Source organism: Epargyreus clarus, unplaced genomic scaffold, assembly GCF_041222505.1.
Source record: "Epargyreus clarus isolate Ecla_fem2 unplaced genomic scaffold, WU_Ecla_fem_2.2 ptg000007l, whole genome shotgun sequence".
In the NCBI taxonomy this organism is placed as follows: Eukaryota; Metazoa; Arthropoda; class Insecta; order Lepidoptera; family Hesperiidae; genus Epargyreus; species Epargyreus clarus.
Window position 1 is genome coordinate 22,474,439 of NW_027332215.1, and position 19,816 is coordinate 22,494,254.

At 35.1% G+C, this 19,816-nt stretch overlaps 1 protein-coding gene across 1 annotated transcript in view; it reads left to right on the forward strand.

Annotated features, from left to right (window-relative positions):
• The window catches only part of LOC140743673 (uncharacterized), a 52,361-nt gene extending 34,945 nt beyond the window's left edge, over positions 1-17,416 (forward strand). Inside the window, exons 3-6 of the mRNA XM_073075117.1 lie at positions 915-1,055; positions 2,407-4,424; positions 4,781-13,058; positions 13,512-17,416. Coding sequence (XP_072931218.1) covers positions 2,426-4,424; positions 4,781-13,058; positions 13,512-15,330 — 12,096 coding nt within the window. The 5' untranslated portion in view covers positions 915-1,055; positions 2,407-2,425 and the 3' untranslated portion in view covers positions 15,331-17,416. The remainder of the gene's footprint in view (positions 1-914; positions 1,056-2,406; positions 4,425-4,780; positions 13,059-13,511) is intronic.
• Positions 17,417-19,816: the final 2,400 nt, after the last annotated feature.

Sequence of the window (19,816 nt, forward strand, 5' to 3'; positions counted from 1 at the left end):
GCGACGTTCGGTTAAGTTTTCATGTGTAGTTCCTGTAGCTCCGTAGCTACGACGCGTCAGGTGGCCTAATCGACCTTTCACTCGGTTGCATTAGTGATTATTTCGTTTGATCTCTGCCCTTAGTTTGTGGTCACTTACAAATTAATTGAGTTGTTTAGGTATTAGTAATATGGTTCAATGAAAGGGTGGTAGGGTGGCGAGTGGCGATGCAAGGCGACGGGGCGGGGGTTAGCCGGCGAGTGCTGGCGGCTGGTGTTGCGTGCGGAGCTCGCATCCGACTATGGATTACGATTGTCAATTATCTTTTAAATATTTTACACGTATGAAGCCGAATTCAGTTATTATTAACTTTTCGCTTGCAAAAGCCTGACTGCGAAATGGGTATAGGTAAATATTGAAGCCACTGTTATTGAAAAAGCTGAGCTATTATGTATTACATTCAATATTGTAATGAATGCAAGGCGCAATCAACCAAACGTGTTACGTATGAACATTAAAGGAAAATTGAAATGACATGTGATGGAGAATTATGTACATAAATTTCTTTAATTTTGCGGCATAGATTAAGTTTTATGCTGCAATGAGAAAAGATACTTGGCGTTGATAGGTTTCTACACATAAATTGATCGTTTAGTCAACAAGCAAGCCGAGTAGGAATTGTTCGCTATAGCAACAGGTCAATTTTATACGCTTTGATGTGAAAAGCTGTGCGGGGTGCAATGTACGTTAACCTCTCACTATCGCTCCATTTTTATTTTGTTCCCTTAACTTCTGTTTTTAATACCGCGATAAATTCTGCATAACCAACTAACCGCTATATAATTCATTGGTTGGGGGTCCTATCGCTTTAACCTTTTGTGACAGAAGAGCAATAATTTCCAAAGTTATTAACCGATATGTACTTTTTGGTTTAGATCCCCACCAGATGGTTTATTGACATCAGGCTTCCTCAAGCATGATGTAGAGCTCAACCCTCACATCATCGCGCCGGACCCGTTCGCATCAGACGATTGTTTAGATGTTTTTTCACCGGTTTATCAGTTCGTGCCGCCCGAGTAAGTACCACATTTCACATGTAATAAATAATTATCATTGTTATTACCTTTGTTGATATAAGCTTTTATTGTTTTTTGTTTATTTGCATAGTATGACAGTAAATTTTTATATTGTATTTGTGTGTAATTTGTGGATAATTAAAATATGTTAGATACCTATAAAGATAGATACATAGACAACTTACAAAAAAATATGCAACATTTGTTATGGTAAAATTTGCAGATTCAACATAAAAATTATACTTCAATAGTTTATTGAACTTTTAGTTGGTAATATGTGTTGTTACATTTTGAAGATAAATGAAACGGTAAACTAATAGTCGTACAATGAAAACTATAATAGTATTAGATGTTGACGTTAAACTTTTGCGGATTTACAAAACTTTAGATGCAATAAGTTGGAATCAGGACAACCTGGCACTGTTTTACTTGATGCAGTACAATCATTTACTAACTATCGTAAACTAAACTTATAGTTACGTCCATTGAAATAGGATAAAAGCAGGTATAATAATGTTCTCTTCCAAATCCTGTACTGTACATTGACAATTGAAATAATACGATTGGCTGGTACTTTGTTTCCAATATTGATAAAATAAACTACCAACAGTCTCATTAAAGTAACATTCGGTGTGATGATAGATTCGAAAATCAAAATACGCCTATGCGTAGCGCTGATCTATTCAATTGATTACAATACGAAAATCTGTGTTTTATTTTAATATACTTAAGATTTGTGCAAGGGTTATCAATGATAACGACCGTAATCAGTACTTAAGTCTATTTCAGTTTTCTTAATGAAAAAATCTAACTGAACGACAAATCTAATTGGAGCGATCAAATTATAAAAAAATATGTTTGATTTTTCACTGCTTTTGTTTTATTTAATTGAAAAATGAGAATGTATTCGTCAGAATTATTTCTGAATAATTGCATATATTGATTAACGGATTTCATTAAATCGTTTGCTTCAGATTAAATTAATTTAATCTATCCATATTTTTTTTTAACTTTTTTAAGATGATGATATACAAACTTTGTCGGCTTTTCTATATTTTGCTTCGTATATATGACGGCCGATGGTATTTATTAACTTCCCGGTGTATCCTATACACCACATAATGCGTTCTTGTCTTCACTTAAAATACAACAATTAGCGAATTTTCTCGAAATAAATAATTTTATTCTATTATTACCTGAATGTCACAGTACGTAGCATTTTTATTATTATCCTCAATTATCAATGTACATAAACAATGCTTAATTCAAATATAAATCGTATAAACAGGTATCGCCACATTTCATAACGGAAAAAGGATATTTGAAGCTTAATAAAAATCTTCGATTTTAGGCTTGAGGAGCTAAACACGATGAACTCCAGTGAAGATGAACCATCATCTGTTTTAAACGGAAGACTGAGGCCAAGAAAGTCCGCTATTCCCAGCCCTCAATCAATCAAACAAATTGTACGCAAATTGGATGGCAGACACGCCCAAGAAAAACCTAAGCGTTCAAGCACCCCATCCAAAGCGTCGCCGAGTAAACCAGATGAACTCTCTCTTAAATCCGATTTATTATTAACTCCGCAACTTCTATGTCCCTACTGCGATAGAAAATTTGTTTCAAAACAATCCGTTTCTAAACATGTCAGACGTTTACATCTTTCCAATTCTAAACTCGATCCTTCTATCGTTTGTCTTTTCTGCAATCATGTTGAAACAGAGCCTAACGACATCATTCGTCATATGGTGGATAGTCACCCTAATCAATACTTCGCTTGCCTTGATTGCCACTCTCGTTTCCCTTCCACGAAGGAATTGGCAGAACACAAGCTTAATGTGTGTGAGAAGCAAAAGATGCCCTATCGTAGCAGATTGCGCCAAAAAACTAGTAAGAAGAGTCAAAAGTCTCCCGACTCTAACGATGATAAGGACGTTTACAGGAATGGGACGAACTTTTCTGGCCATGGTTTTAACGGAATTGTTATATCTTGTGAACTTAAGCCGTCTCACGTTCACGATGAAGCCGATATCGAAGATAATATTACAACGAACCTAATTTTGCCGCCCAGCAAAAACTTAACTTGTGCTACTGCATTGGAAAAAAATGCTGTAATCGTGTTGGACGACATTCAGTGGAATAGAAGGATACCTTCTAATTTTTCTTTTCACAATACTGATGCCGATCAAATACTATCCCGATTAGGTGTGGTCCATAGGTCACCAAAAACCGGCGAATCCACTAAGAAGGATTGGTTTAGAGCTATAGAGGATGCGACCCAAAAATTTGAAAAGTGTTTCGATACCAGGTTCTATTCTAAAGTTGCTAGTAATGTCCAAGAAAACTTGTCAAAATTTCTTGACGGATCTTTTAATTTTAATCCTGACCCAGACAGTACCATCAAAACGCGGAAGTCAAAAAATAGCGTAGTGATAAATACCGCTGAAGGATTCCCCATATTATTAGCCTGCGAGCAATATTCTCGTAACGTCTTCGATGGTTACATGCCACGCAGCTTAGCGCCCAAGCATAAGTGGAAATGGGATAATTTAGACAACGATAAACAATGGAATCCAGATCAAATAAAAAGGGATACACACGCGAATAATTGTATCATATCATTAGTATCAAGTTTGGATATTTGGACACAACTATGTATGCGGCGTAAATTTGAAGATAAATTTAATATTACGCCTGTTGCAAAAAAGACTGAAAAACAGAATATGATTGGTAAAGAGTTGAAAGAAATACTTGAAAGCAGGGAAATACCATGTGCTAAGACACAAATGATTAAATATGTAAAGGAGAATGTACCGACTACAAATGAACACGAATTTCCAACTTTTTTGGGGTTGATGCCTTCACCTCCGAAAATTGACATAAAACCGGCAATTCTAAGTGGAGAGTGGGTTAGACCGAGGTGTTATGTGTGCTGTGCTTGTGGCGCGCAAGCGAAGGATTCCCGAACTCTTAGTGCGCATGTATCATCACAGCATCCTAACGCTCAAGTTCAACACTATGAAATAGTTGGGGATTCACTTTTAAAGGCGGATATTGTTAAGCACTTGTACGTGCCTCCAAGCCAAAATGTCAATAGAACTCGCCCGCCGAGAGGGTTCAGAGATTGCACTAAATGCAATAAATCTGTGACTATTGAAGATTTGCATCAACATATGTTGGATTGCGCTGGGGATACGCCAGCTGTTCGCCGAAAATGCCGATATCGTCCATTTGGAGTACGCAGACGTCGTCCACGTCTCCCAGATAATAGAATACGGAAGAAAATGCGCAATAACATGCGAACAAGGCCAACCAGGCAAAAGAACCGTATGAGGCCTAGACCAAAAATCAGAACCGAAGTTGGCGACGGTAAGTAATTTTATTTATGTTGATTTTAACGATAAAAATATGAGGGCACGTTACGTCTCTGGTATTGTAGCTACAAATAATGTTGTGACGTACCCAATTAACTAGTTCAACTTCGTGGTCAATTGTACTATGCACTTGTTCCGTTTAAGCAGGCAATATTTGTCGACCAATGTGTGCGTATCCTAAATTGTGAGGCAATCATAAGAGTATCAGTTAATACCATTTTTGTCTTACTATTTGTGTATTTGAGATATATAAAAAATGAAAAATATAAAACATTCACCTATTATACATTATATTTCTATCTTATTATTTTGTACTTTACCACATTTTGTATATTAACTTTGTTATTGCAGCGGAAACTATAAGAAAAATGTTGGCAGACTTACCGGCGAAACGTCATCGTGTACTGGTAAATCCGTTAAATTCCATATTAAGACCACGTAGAAAACATGAAAAACAGAGGGCAATGTTAATGATGAAACGTCGTACTTCGGAAGATCAAAAAAGCGGTAAACCAAGAGCTAGTAATCCCTTACATTTTGATATCTCTGCTAATAATGAAAGAAATAAAAATGTAGCGAATAGAGATGATGATGATAATAAACCTCTTAAACCTAGACTAAAACGCATAAGGATAACAAGACAAAAAGAATCTTTTAACCGAAAAACGATGTTAAGCAAACCGAAAAGGAAAATTCTACCTCTGATTGAGAAAAAAAATCAAGAGGTAAAAGAAAAAGAAATTGATGTATCTACCCCTTGCCCTGAAAAAATTCAAACTGAAGAATTGTCAGAAGGTCACAGCGAAAATAGAATTAGTTTAAATAGTGATCCACAGAATGTGCGTGAACATTCTTCGGATCGTGGAGGTTCAAACAATGATCGAAAAGATAATCAAAAACCCGGTTGTAGTGACGAGAATGGAGAGTCACGTGATACTTGCGCTCCAAATAGTAATCAATCCTTGAAACATTCAATAGCTAGATTGACTGCAGATTCTGAGACTCATGATAAAGCAGTACAGTTTCACCATCTCTTTCTTATACAACAAGAGTACAATAGAGCTAACAATCAACATGATCCTTCAGGCCAACCTGTATTATTTGAAAATGAAGCAATTGTAACCAAACTCGATAAACCGCCTTTACATTTTGATCAGCAAAGGACTTTAGAGTCTATTCGTGCTCACGGCTTAGAGACTTTTCAAGCTCATTCATTGGAGGCTATGCAAGGACATACTTTAGAGTCCATTCAAGCGCATCACTTTGAATCTATTCAAAATAAAATTAACAAGTTAAATAAACCGAGAAAAGGTCTTAATGATTGTATTGCAATGCTAAAGAATAAATTAGTAGAGCCAGATCCAAATGCACCAGCACATGTATCTGTACAGTGCGGTAGTGATGAACCAATTGGTCCAGAACCTATTCTTGCTCCTCCGACGGCTTTAATTAGCCCAAGAATTGATACATCGCTGAGTCTGCACCACTTGAATGCCGCTTTACATACTTATCCTAGTACGGAACAAAGATCCAAAAAATCTTCACCAAGAAATAAAAACATGACAGAGTACCTGCCTAGACCTCAAGCATTGTACGGAGAGCATCATTTTATCCAGGAGCCACATAGAAATGTCTCTGTTGAAAGAAAAGCAAAACATTCAAGACCAGCGAATTACGCAACCGTTGCATCAAGATATAATGACAATTATAATAAGAAGGAAGCAGCTCGTCGTAGATCTGTATCACAAACTGAAAACTTGCTTTATGCTCAGCCATTTTATCACCCGCCACCTTATAATCATGAAACATTTATGAGATTAGCGCCGGAGGCATTCGAAGCTTATAATTTACTACCCCAAAAAAAGACAAGGTCACGACAGCGTAATGTCAAACAAACAATAGCTGTTAATGAATTGCCCAAGAAAAAAACTATTGATATACAAATTTACACAGAGTCACAAAAACGACCATTTGAAAATTGTGAAAGAAATGTAAATATTCGTACAGAAAGGGCTAAGAAATCTTTGGATTCTAGTGAAAAAAACACAAGGTCTAGAACATCTAGAAAGTCACTGGAAAGTTGTGATAAAAATGCAATGATTCGTACCGATAATATAACGAAAGTTGCTCTTGAATCTAATGAAAAACATCGGAAAAGGGTTAGTGAAATCCAAGTCCAGCGAGATTTTTCACTTAAGAGCACAGAAGAAAGAAAGAATGTGAGTTATGTCACTAAAAAACAAAGAATCATTAATGTTAATCCCGAAGTTAATATACCATATTTAAAACAAGTTGAAATTCAACCAGTAATGGATATGAATGCGAAAATCCCAATAAATATCTACACTGAACGTAATTATAACGATGATCAACTTCCCATTCCACCTGCTCACGCCAGTAGTAATGTGGAATCAATATTGTCTGCACCCTTAGATTTATCGGGTAAAGCTATATCTAATGATTCCAATTATTCTTCTAGACATGATTCGTTGTTACTGACCAATTATGATCCTTACGAAACTTTAGATTTATCAAATAAATCGAGATCTACCGCTGAGTCTTTAACAAGTGAAGATGTAGTTGTGGACTTAAGAGTTAAACACAACTCGCATAACTTACAGTATTCTTGTTCGCCTCTGAGATCCTCTGAGATTCTGAGATCCTCGTCTTCTGAATCATCTCAACACGATACAAGTAGCTACCATGCTTTAAATTTGGCTCATCGAAATGAATGTGTCCCTACCGACTTATCTTTAAAAAGGAATGACGATAACTTTTGTATTAATTTATCTCAGAGAGCCGATGTGGAGGAAACTCAGATACAGGACTTGTCCAAAGGTAAAACTATAGACGTTCACAATGTTCATAACGAAGATCAGTTTATGTTAGATACTCAAATAGACTTACTACCCACAGATCTGTCTAATAAAAATATAGCTAACACCGAGCTACCTACTTCAGTTATGATGACATCCGAAGTAAATGGGCCTGCTACTAGCCATATAGACTACAATCACGTAAATAAAGAAGATTTTTCCTACCTCCCCGTACCAGAGGATTTATCTGGAAAAATGAAAGATGCCAACAGTATTGAAACCATTACAGAATTATCAGTAACGACGACACATGTTACGTCAGAAGAACCTAATGAAAAGTTACGGGAATATATTCAAGATGAAGATAAGAGCCCTGATATGACACAATTATACGATTCCGAAAATTCTTCATCACAAAAACCGATTTACGATCCGGCTTTGCGGATACCTCAATTTAAAATACGACCATCTGATTCTGGTTCTGACGAAAGTAATACAGAGATATGCCCATCAACAGCTAATAGTTCGTGTGCTGAAACATATACCTCTAATGATAATATCTCAATTGCTAATACCCTTTCCAGTTATGGATCTCAAACTTCAACAGCAATAAACAGTTCAATGATTGCATCTATTCAAGCTCAAGAAAGAATGACATATTCATTTACAAATCCTGTTATAAATATGGCGGTCACTACTTTAACAGGCACTTTACCTGTATACACATTAAATCGTGGCATACCAACGCCTTTCACGACGTACGAAAATACCAGCCCAGTGTATACGTTATCAAATACTTGTATGTCCATGTCAAAACTTGATGGGACGAATCCCACCACACTAACAAACAGTCTTTTAAGCATTCCAAGTACTACTATAGCTAGTACAACTCCAGTTTACACATTAGCAGGAACAACTATTGTTACCCCTGTAAATTATGGAACATTACCGATTAGTGGACATTCTATTCCCTACCCACCGCCTTGTAGTACATATGTCCCAGAATTTGACCATCAAACAATGACACAGTTTGCTTCTCCCACGCCCATTAATACTATGCAGGAAGGAAGATCTGATGATGATATGGGAATCAGAGGTGGAACGTTTAATTTTGACCGGGACAATGAAATCGCAAGAAATTTAGTGATGTTACCAAAAGAGATCGTGTCAATATTAGCAGCAATGCCCATTGATCATCGTAATCAGCTATTGGATGTACTGCCGCAATATTTATCTACTTCAAGGCCAATACCCATTTTAACCACACAGGCATCCCTCTTTAATAGTACAGGGCCTTGTATGTTATCAATGCCGTCGAAGCTCCAAAGAGAGTTAGCGGTTGATGCCTCTACTGATACGGTGGATATAAAACCATTATATTCGTCACAAATTTTAGATGATTCATATCAACTGAAATATAATGCTAATTTGGGTACAAATGAGATGGTAGCTTTACAAAATCAAATTATTGATTTAACCTATGATGATATAATACTTAAAACTGATAACGATATAGATAATTTAAATGACGAAGAAGTTTGTAAAAGCTTGATAGAAGAAGAAAATTCTACACAAAACGCAACAAAGTCAAACGCACAGAAGCCTAACAATGACAAAACAGCTAGCTTACGAGCAGTGCGAATCAAAGCGCCATCGGAAAGACAAAAGTCAAAATTGGTAATTAATCAGTTACAGGACCTGTCTTCTTCAGATATTCTTAATATATCTGAGATTGATAATAATGACGCTGAAAGATTTTCAGATGCTGATCTATCACCAAATCTTCAGCTCTTTGAGGTTAGTAGTACTCAACAATTGAATAGAAGTACAATTGTTGACGGTATAGTTTCACAAGCAGTAATTTCCCCAACTATAGAGCAACCATCCACAAGTGCCGCTGCATTGAATTCTAGAAGTGAAATTGATATAGAACATTTGCAAGATTTGGAGCAAATTCAAGGTTCTGCGTTATTATCGGCTATTAGTATTAATTGTGATGTAATGGACACAACAAATTCTGGCGAATTTATAAACGTTGATGAGGCTGAAAATAGTGTAGCTGAAAGTAGTGTAGGTGAAAGTAGTGTAGGTGAAAGTAGTGTCCCTATACCTTCGGAAATACCTTTGATGCCAAATCAATTAGAAGAAGATGATGATTCTGATGACGACATTTCTCTTGCCGTTATTGTCAAACAAAAACTAGAAAATGAAAATAAACTAAAAAATGCAACACAATTAAATCAACAAATAAAAAGAAATAAGAGTAAAACTAAACAAAACAGCAAAATGAAGAAATCTAATAAAACAAATTCAGTAAAATCATCATTGAGCAACGAAAGAAATAAAGCTACTGTTAGTAAAATCACTGAGAAAGATATCATTTTGGGGGATGCAGATAATGTAAATCCGAACATTAATCACTCCTTGGACAATGTTACCTTAGAAGATGACCAGAACGTTGAGGTAAAAAGTGGGCACATCAATAAGAAAATTCGGCATCCTACGGTTCGGACAGAATTCCAAGGTACAGAAACAAATCAGAAAAAATCACGTGAAACTTATTTAAACAAAGAAAATGATGAATCATTTGACGGCACCAATCATTTGAATGTGAATGAAATAACAGCAAAGCCGAATAAACTGCAAAATATTCCAGAAGAAATAATTATATATTCACCTGGGAAGAAATTAAACATACAGGAAAGCACAGAATTATCAAAAAATAATGTTTTAAGGGTAGAAGTGAAAGATGTCGCCGAAGCACAAGAAAAGGGGGAATTATCAAGTGACAACGAAACAAACTCAGTTCTTGATCAGTCAAACAAGAATGAAAATAATGATTTTGAAACGCAAGGGCTGTTTATGGATTTGAATACACAGAATATTAACGGTTATTCAAAACCACCGATTGATGAGTTACGTACTACTCAAAACGATGAAATCAATAAAATAGACACTCTGGAGAAAATCGGACCAGAATCAAAGGATTTAACAATAAATGATGATTTGGGTTCTGTCAAATTTAACGATAATATTGAAATTAGAACGAATGATGCCTATGATTTGGATAGTGCAACGACAAGTACGACGCTCAAAGATGTAGTAAACGTGGTCACTAACGATGTCAACTCAGAGGATTCTGGACTACCTGTGCGTCGTACCAGGCGTGGTAAATCGCTCTTCGTGGAAGGAAATGAACAACCTTTGAGTTGCTCTGATACTTTGTTGGAGCAAAAGGCTCCACTAACAAAGAAACAACTAATATTCTCAAAGCTTTTGTTAGATGAAGAAAATTATATAAAAAAATCTGCCGGCGCAGACAATGAAACTGTTTCCGAGGAGAATAATTTATGTCTCAATATCGGAAACCAAATGACTAAAAGCATGTGTCAAGCCGAATATTCTGGTGGTGATGACAAAAATAAACCAATTAAGCGCAAGAAGTCTCCGTTACCGAAAAAGAAATTTAAGAAAAAGAAATCTTTAGATAGCCCTCAAGATATTGAAAATCAATCCAGTGATGATTTTCCTCAAGTTATGGAAAAAATTGCTTACGTCAGTGATAACAAAGCAAACATTACCGAAACTAGTAAAGAAGCAGAAAACAGTACTTTAACGAGTGGTGGAACACTTATGGCTGAATCTATTGTAACACAATCGGAAAAGCAAACACATACGAACAATTGTGATAAACAAACAACTGATGTCGGTGAAATACAAATCACGAAGCCAAACAGTATTGAAAAACGCAAAATATCTTCCTTAACTTCCAGTTCCGAATACGTTCATAGTTCAAAACCAAAGAAATCAAAATTGAACACTTTTAAGGATATTTTAACTACGCTGCAACAAGATGAGATAGCTTCGGTTAAAGATAATCACTGTGTTCCAAATCACCATTTACCGCTCGCAGCAAGGAGAACAAGGTCTAAATCTGTCGTCGTTAAATCTTCTAGCTCGATGCTTTATGATCCATACGACATTGAACTAGAAGACATGGCTGATAAAACCGAACCGTTCCGAAAACAAAGGTTATCGTCACTGAAATCAAATATTTCCAAACCTTCGAAAGTAAACGACTTTAATATTGGTATAACACATGAAACTGTTACAACTGAAGTACCAGAAATAAACTTAATTACCACTGAAACAACGGTTGCTAATAATACAAAAGAAACAGTGTGTGACTCTGATGAATCATCGAAGAGCGACGTACCTCTTAAAAAATATGTGGAAGAAAAAGAAAGAAAAAATTCACAGTCACTTGAGGGCACTAATAGCAAAACCCGGCACGATATAAAGGATTATGTTGATTTTAACGATACTGATGTGAAACAAAGTAAAAGAAAACATAAAAAGAGTAAACGAACTTTTGAAGAATCTGACGAAGTTCGAAAAGCTCAGGTAGAATCTCAGGAAGAACTCCGCTCAGAACAGTTTATGGAGAGCTTTGGTTTTTTTTCCGAAAGGAAACCTAGGAAATCAAACTTGTTAGCTACCAAAAAAATATCTGAAACATTCCACATTGCTAATGAATCCGACGACGTCTATTTTAAAGCAAGGGATCGACCCAAGAAAAAATCTCGTAGTGAAAATCGAAGAAGTCTTGAAGGTGAAAATTACACGAGTAGATCTAGAGTTGCTTTTCCCAAGATTTCCGAAAAACGTATTAGAAAATTAGATCTCCGAACGGAAGCACGGTATTGTCATGTGTGCAAAAAAGAGTTTCGAAGACCAGATAATTTATTACGGCATCAAATGACGTTAATACACGTATCTAATTTAGCCGAATTTGAAATGAACATAAGTATTACGTCCGTGCCCGATGAACCTAATTATCTTGTAGTTTTTAAACAGCATCTGGACAGGTTAAAAATGTTACAAATAAAAATGAAAGCTTCGAAAGGTACTAAGAAGATAACATTACCAACAATGCAACAAATTTTAGTTGATGTAAGGAGGGCCGTCAGGGATCAACAACTTGCTCGAAGAAGTCTTAGTCGAGATGAGGTACTATTTTTAGATTGTTGCGAATTGTTAAAAGACTCTAATAGAAGTTCGCTCGGAGTGCGAACTATAAACAGACCTATAATATCCTGCTGTCCGAATAGCTATGCACTAGCTTGTGCTAGCGCGTTAAGCCAAGCACAAGCAAAACCACCTAGTGATGTAAATTATACATTTTCTGCTAGTAACTCTAGATTACCTAAACGACCTGTTATACATACATCCGCACGGTTATCGGGAATGGAAAATTTTGTACCTATTAATAAAAGAACAGCAAGTAACACCGATCCTTATGCAATACCTTCAACTAGTTCAGCGGTACCGCCCTACATTTCCAATGGGTTTGTTCAAGCATCTTCTGATACTACAATTATAGAAGAAAACCCTGATGACAAGTCTGACTCTAAGAGTGATGGTGACGTAGATTCCATAACGGCTCAAAATATATTAAACAGTGAAGAAGTAAGAAACTTAGAAAATGATTTAATATCTGGTCTTAAAGAAACGTGTAAATTTCAACCTATATTGACCGATGATAAGATCCTGTCTAAAAATGAACATGATAATTTAACTGAAGACAATGTCGCTGAAGTGAACTACATTCAAATGGATATGGATAAACCAGCCGAAAATGAGGCTAATTTAAAGGAGAAGAAAGACTCAGAAATCAAAGACAAAAATAATTTGGATATTAATATTGGGAATATTAATATCTTTGAAGATAAATTTGACAAAATCAAGCGTAAATGCAGGTCTCAGGCAGCGGCAGCTAAACATGTGCAGACTGTTGTGGAACCAAGAATAAGGTAATATTCGCTTTTTCACTTTTATAAAATCTACATTTTTATTTATAACCGGCTAATTTTGTAGAATGCCAAGTATGTTAACTGGATTTTAGATATTTTTAAAGAAATATTGGGTTGGCGTATTAGAACTTAATTTAATTATAAAAAAGTGCCGCCAATTCGCTTGTTTGACTTTTCCACAATAAGACTAATATATTAATTAGTTGATGAATGAATCCCCTTACAAATATAATATCATAACGGTTTTTCCCCTTTTTAACCACATTTTCAAAACATGATTTTTGTCCATATTAATGAAACAGAATTTTATCCATATTTTTAAACTCAATGATAGCAACAGTGTATCAGTTTAATGACAGTATCTGTTGACGCATTTAGAAAATAGAGATACTCACTTCGCCTTTTAACATTTGTATTGTTTCTTAGAAAATGTATATTATATTTTTGTTACAGTCATAAGAGTCGTAAAAAATCGGAGAAGAAAAAAGGAAAGAAAAGTTCTAAAAAATATAATCAAAATACTGTACTTACTAAAGGTGCATTGAAAGGTTATGACAGTATCAAAGTTTCTATCCTAACTTCTGATATTAACATGTCAGCCATTGTTCCTCCTATTGTTACTTCTTCAAAGAAGAAGAAAAAGAGTAGTTCGAAAAAGAAGAAAGACAGAAAAAATTCACTTCTAACTCATAAGTATGATTCTAATCGAACCAAAGAGTCTCCACAAAAGAATGTAGACGTGTATGAATTCATGGAAAATGAGGAACCTGAAATATTTGAACTCAGACCATCAACTGTAATGGAGAGATTTAGAAACATGAATAATAAAGAACCGATACCGAATACATCTAAAGCCGAAGTTCGCGAGGAAGTTGAATCAAATGACAGTTTATCAGACGAAGATGACTTTGTTTATATGTCCGATGACTACGTAGGTTGTGATGAAGAAACTGAAAATACTTTAACGTCGTTTGATAAACCTTCCTCGCCATTGAAAAGAAAAGACGCGATGGAAAAGAATGCAGTAATGGGTAAGATTTTCAAAAATAATGCAGTTCGATCTGGAAAAAAGATTAAGTCCAGGGATCGCACTCCTCCTCCTCCAGCTAACCTCGATCAGTTATTTGATAGTTTACTAGAAGATGAACCGAATTCTTCCATGCTCCTGAATGATCCTGAATCTCCCAATAAGGAGAATTATACTGCACCGAAAAAGCGAGTTTTTTCACCCGTTGAATTATCTAAGTACGACTTGAATACAACTAAAAATAATAACTTCATATCCAAGAAAATTCGCACTCCATCACCAGCGTTAAGTTCAGATAGTGCAGTTTCCAAAAGAATTCATTCCTTATCATCGCGGGAATCTTCTCCTAGGAGGTTGTCGCCGAGTAGATATGACGCTGCGTCTACGTTTGATTATGGTCCTTCTACGTCAAACAGATATGGCGAGACAAGTGAATATTTAAAATACTCGAGTGGTTACCGACATTCACTTTCGAGAAAATTTGAATTCAAAAAGAAATATGACACCTCAGTATCTAAAAGCATGACAATCAATGACGATTTGAGTTTGTCACCTAAATCCAATGAATTAACATATGATACATATCCGAAAATGAAAACGAATAAAGTTAAATCGCCTACAAGAAAAAAAGAGAAACCTACTAACTCTCATGTCGGTTACGATTATAAGGTAGATTGTTACGATCAGGATACGTTTTCGGATGACGCCGGCGTAGCAAGGCAGCGCGCACGCCGAAAATGTACTGTAGGGAAACAGAATGTTCTGGCCGAGACTTGGAGTTCAGAATCCGAACCGGACGGAATACCACCGAGACCGAATAGCGCCGAGTCAGTAGTACTGAGCGCCGCACGTAAGAGAAAGGGAAGAAAAAAGGAGGGGCAGACATGCGGGAGTCGAAAAAATAAACAAGTTTCCTTTAAGAAACAGGAGATCGAAAGCAGGGTAAGTAGTACTAATCGCGTGTTCGGAGCGAGTGGCGGCGGTGCAGGGTCGAGCCGGTCAGGCGGCGGCGGCGGCCCCAGCGTCTCCGCGTACAGCCACACGCTGTCGTTGCCCGGGCCCTCGGGCATGGCGCCGCGGGTGCGCCCGACCTCGTCGTTCTGGGCGGACGGCGACGAGGAGCAGGAGCACGTTCAGCAACACGGGTGGATTGTCGGCGACAGTCATAAAAAGTTGGTCACGATGCTGGCGCACGCTAAGGGTCGCAAGCGTAATAATGACGACAAGCGTCATATGATCGAGTAACACTAGGTTTTTAGGATACATATTAATCTTGTAAATACATTGTACATAATATTCTAGTTCTTTGTAAATGTCATTCAGGTGACATTTTGACCAGATAACCATAAAAACTACAATTTCATTGATTTTGAGTTCTGTAAATACTGTATATCTTTTATAGTATATTTTAGTTACAATTTTAATAAGGCTTCACACTGTAAGGACTGAAAATTTTTAATTAATTTCTAAACGGCCCTTGCAGTAACTAGCTGAATTTCCTGATTATTTAACCGTGTCCTCTTGATATATTTATCTAAATACATACATATATTATTCGATATATAATTTTAAAGTTTCACACCGATAAGTTTGAGAGGGGATGGAGCATTTCGTGTGGACGCCAGAGGAGCACGTTTTGCCCTTGATTCACTATTGTAAAATGCCAGCTTACGGGTAGAACTTTACGCTCGAGAGGGAATTAGGTAGATTCGGATAAGATACTCCCTTTTCTGGTTGTGCACAATAATCATATTAATTAAGAGCCTATACCAAAAAACCCGTACCCACACCTTAGACTATCGATGCGTTGATGGAATTGGGCATTGCCTAATTAGACTAATCAGAAGTGTTGTACATGGATTTTGTCAGAATGCCGAAATATTATAAGAGTATCTTTTCATATTTTGTAACTGTGCTTATTGAAATATTTTGCTATGATTAAACGTAACAGGAGTTAACTTAGGAATCTGCCGTTTCGATTGGTGTTACCGCCATCGGGCCTGTATGTAATGCTTCCTAGATTTATAACATTATGATTGTATGAGGTGTGTTAATACAATATTAAGAAGTTGCGTTTCAAATCGTAATGTTCGATTTGAAAAATTGTAAAATGCTTCAACTTCACTTTTTAAATATTAACGAATTACGTTCAAGTTTTGTTGCCATTTTATAAATGTCTATAAGCACACTACTTTTGCAATAAATTGTTTTTATTTTTCATAAATTGATGGTAATTCTTTTTTAAATAATGATAATTATGTACCGTAAACTATATATTGTAATTATTCATATTAATAATGTGTTTTTATATTAGTAATTCTATTTAATTGACGAATATTTTTATTTCAGATGTATTATTTTTAAAAAATATGTTTTTAATATAGCAGATGTCAGAAACGTAATGTGTATGTTAACACCTATATGTATAATAATCTTGCACAATTTTTATAAAACCGTGTGTAGATTCATTAGTATCTATAAACCAGAGCATTAGTGAAACAGTTTTATCATTATGTAATCAGTCATATGTTTAAAATTAAAATTAATTTATACCTATTCTGAAACTTACCGATGCTTTCTTATAATTAAATTCTTCTTGTAGTTGCATGACAACATTAATGTATTATTATTATTATATATTCTCTATGGATATTAGCGCCATATAAGATATAAAAGTACATTATGTAATTTATAACTGAAGTAAATGTACTTGTAAAAGAAAAAAAACATTAAAAAGTGTTATTATTATCCAAATGCCCTAACCCTTTCCAAAGCGGTATCTTTATTTGACATACAATTGAGAGGACAGTTTCAATATTTGTTTTAAAAAAGGTTATACATTGTGTTCCTTGCATAATATTAGATCGATCTTATTGTATAGATTTTATGGAATTGCATTTTATTTTGTTAATGACTCTGAAATATTGACAAACTGATATCTATCGGGCCTTTTGTACGTTCACGTAGAGGAAGTTTGTTTGGTAGCGTTCTTAAGGGGCTGATAACGCGGTGTTGTCGTCGCCCACTTGACGTCTCAAGTTTAATTCATTTTGTTAACTATTTTTATACATTAGATATTTTGAGTAGTCAATTTCACAGAGCAATCTCAAGCTTTAGTTATTGTTTTATCTAGTCCAGTTAAAGAAAAAAACGTAAACCCCATTATCAGCCTCGGAACTTGTGATCTTTTTTTCCAATATGTTAATAAAGAAGACTTATTTTCAAGGTTTACACAAACTGTGGAATATCTCGTGTGCATTGATTTAACTGATTGTTTAATGAATGTGGAAGTAAACAAGTTTAATTCTTGAATAAAGCTCAATGTTGAAAACCATTTTTTTATTTGCGACTGCTATACCTTCCTCTCAAATGGGAAACTGATGTGATCACATCAAGTATAAGATATTTCAGTGCGCTTGCCCATCTATTCTAAGAATTGACTAATTACAATATTGTTGATTAGAATTATAAAACATATTTTTCAATAAAAGGCATATTTGGGGCGTAAATAATATAAGAACATTAAATACTTATATTTAATGCTTAAATAATAAATTTAATACTTTATTTGGAATCAGTCGCAGATATTAACCTTTATAAAGTAGGTACAGATCAATATTTACTTAAGTACCTACCTATGATGAAACTTAAGCACAGGTATACTCCTATTTTGTGTAAAAATTATTGACAGAGTGATGAATGAATGATGAAAAATTTCCTTTACTTTTTGGTGGAACGTGGCAACTAGGTCACAAAGTAGTAAAAAAATAATATGAATTTTCATTGGTTAAATTGAATTAAAAGTATGCAAGAAAGTGTTAAAGAGTGCAATGCTATAAGTATTCAGATCTAACATTTTCTAGAAATCTACCTAGCATTCTACGATGCCTCTTCTGATATAAAAAAAATTCAAGATTAAGAAAGTCGATGGCCATCATTTTGGAGCCTCCTAAAATGTAGGACTAGATGTAGTAAGCTAACTGAAACTCCAGTTTTAATTTTGCGAAGGAGTCAAATTTCTTATATTAGGTACACATACTTCTATCGCCCTTTAAACTGACGAATAACAGTTCTGAACGTCCGCTAAGTGGAAGAATAAACTAAATGAAATAATAACATTTTGACGATAAATTTATTTTATTGGTGGAATACTAATTTATTTTATTCTTCCGCTTAGCAGGCGAGTAACAACAACCTAAAATTGTCCTGTTAGAGAAAGCAGTTGGAGTATCCAGATCGACAACAAGGAGCACACCGAAGTCTCGAAGTCTGCAGCAAAGCGCCAACACACAGCTGTGACACTTGCTTTAAAAAAAATGTATTCTAATCTTTAGGCTAAATAGCAAATAATAGAATATAAAAGAATCTAAAATTAAAAGTGGATACAAATATGGGTGATTGGATAAAAACAAGATAAAGAGAAGTAGTAGGTAAACGAGCTTTAAGTCTATCAAATAATCACCCATGGACAGAGGACGTCTGTCTGTCTGACGATCTAAATTTGTAGTCAGAAAATAGATAACAGATGCGTTGCTTGTCCTGCGAGCTTTAAGTTGCTATAAAAAATGAAAGCTGTGACAATGATGATCAGCGGTTTTGGCTGTACGTTGATTTCTGACGAATGAAAAAGTAATTTAGTTAGTCAGTCAGTCAGTCACCTTGCTGTTATATATATATATATATATATATATATATATATATATATATATATATATATATATATATATATATATACAGGGTGTCCCGTAAGTACATACCACGACAAACTTGGGGAGAGCATAGGTGAGGGTCTGACCTCTCTGGGAAAAAAAATACCTTAGTAAAAGTGTCACCGTTTTTGCACTATCAATTGTTTTAGATTTTTTGAGAAATTCAGCCCTCTTCATCTTCTTTCGTTCACTGCGTGTACAAATTTGTTGATGCAGTGTTTATTTTTTCTGTTAAATACCTACTATCAGATAGTTGGTCTATCATATTGAAATGTAAATTGGTTAAGAGATGTAAAGGAACCATGAAAATAATAGGGATATTTTTAGATTTTAATTTTTTTACTATTTTTCTCTCAACTTTGACTCGTTGCGGTGAAAAAAAAATGTACTGGACTATAAGTGTCCATTGCGCAAAAAAATATGTCCAGCCAGCAGGTGCATGGTTCATTTCTTAGTAAATCCCTTGAGTTTGGGCTAAATTGGTAAGAGATCTACCATCCATATCCTGGCTTCATCATCAGATCTGTTCCAAGATATCAAATTATGGTATTGTCATTCAAATTACATACATATACGAAGTTTCACTTCGAAATGACACTTCAAAGTAGGTAAAAATTGACTTAATAAATTGTAGTACTTTCTTTGCTAGTTAGTTACTTAATTATTTTTTTACAAATGAATAATTATATTTTTAAATGTGTAACTAGGTAAAAATGTGATTTAGTACTGCTTGACACGTTGTGTGTCGGTAGAAACCGTAATTTAAATAAAAACTCGATCATTACGTTTTAGTTAGTTTCAGTCCCTTTCGTGCAAAAACGGCCTTAACTTTTTTTCTTCAACTTTAAATAGTAAGTGTGGTACCTTTTTGAAATCTCTATTAACTGGACATATTTTTTGCGCTATGTACACTTATAGTCCAGTACATTTTTTTTTCACCGCAACGAGTCAAAGTTGAGGGAAAAATAGTAAAAAAATTAAAATCTAAAAATATCCCTATTTTTTTCATGGTTCCTTTACAT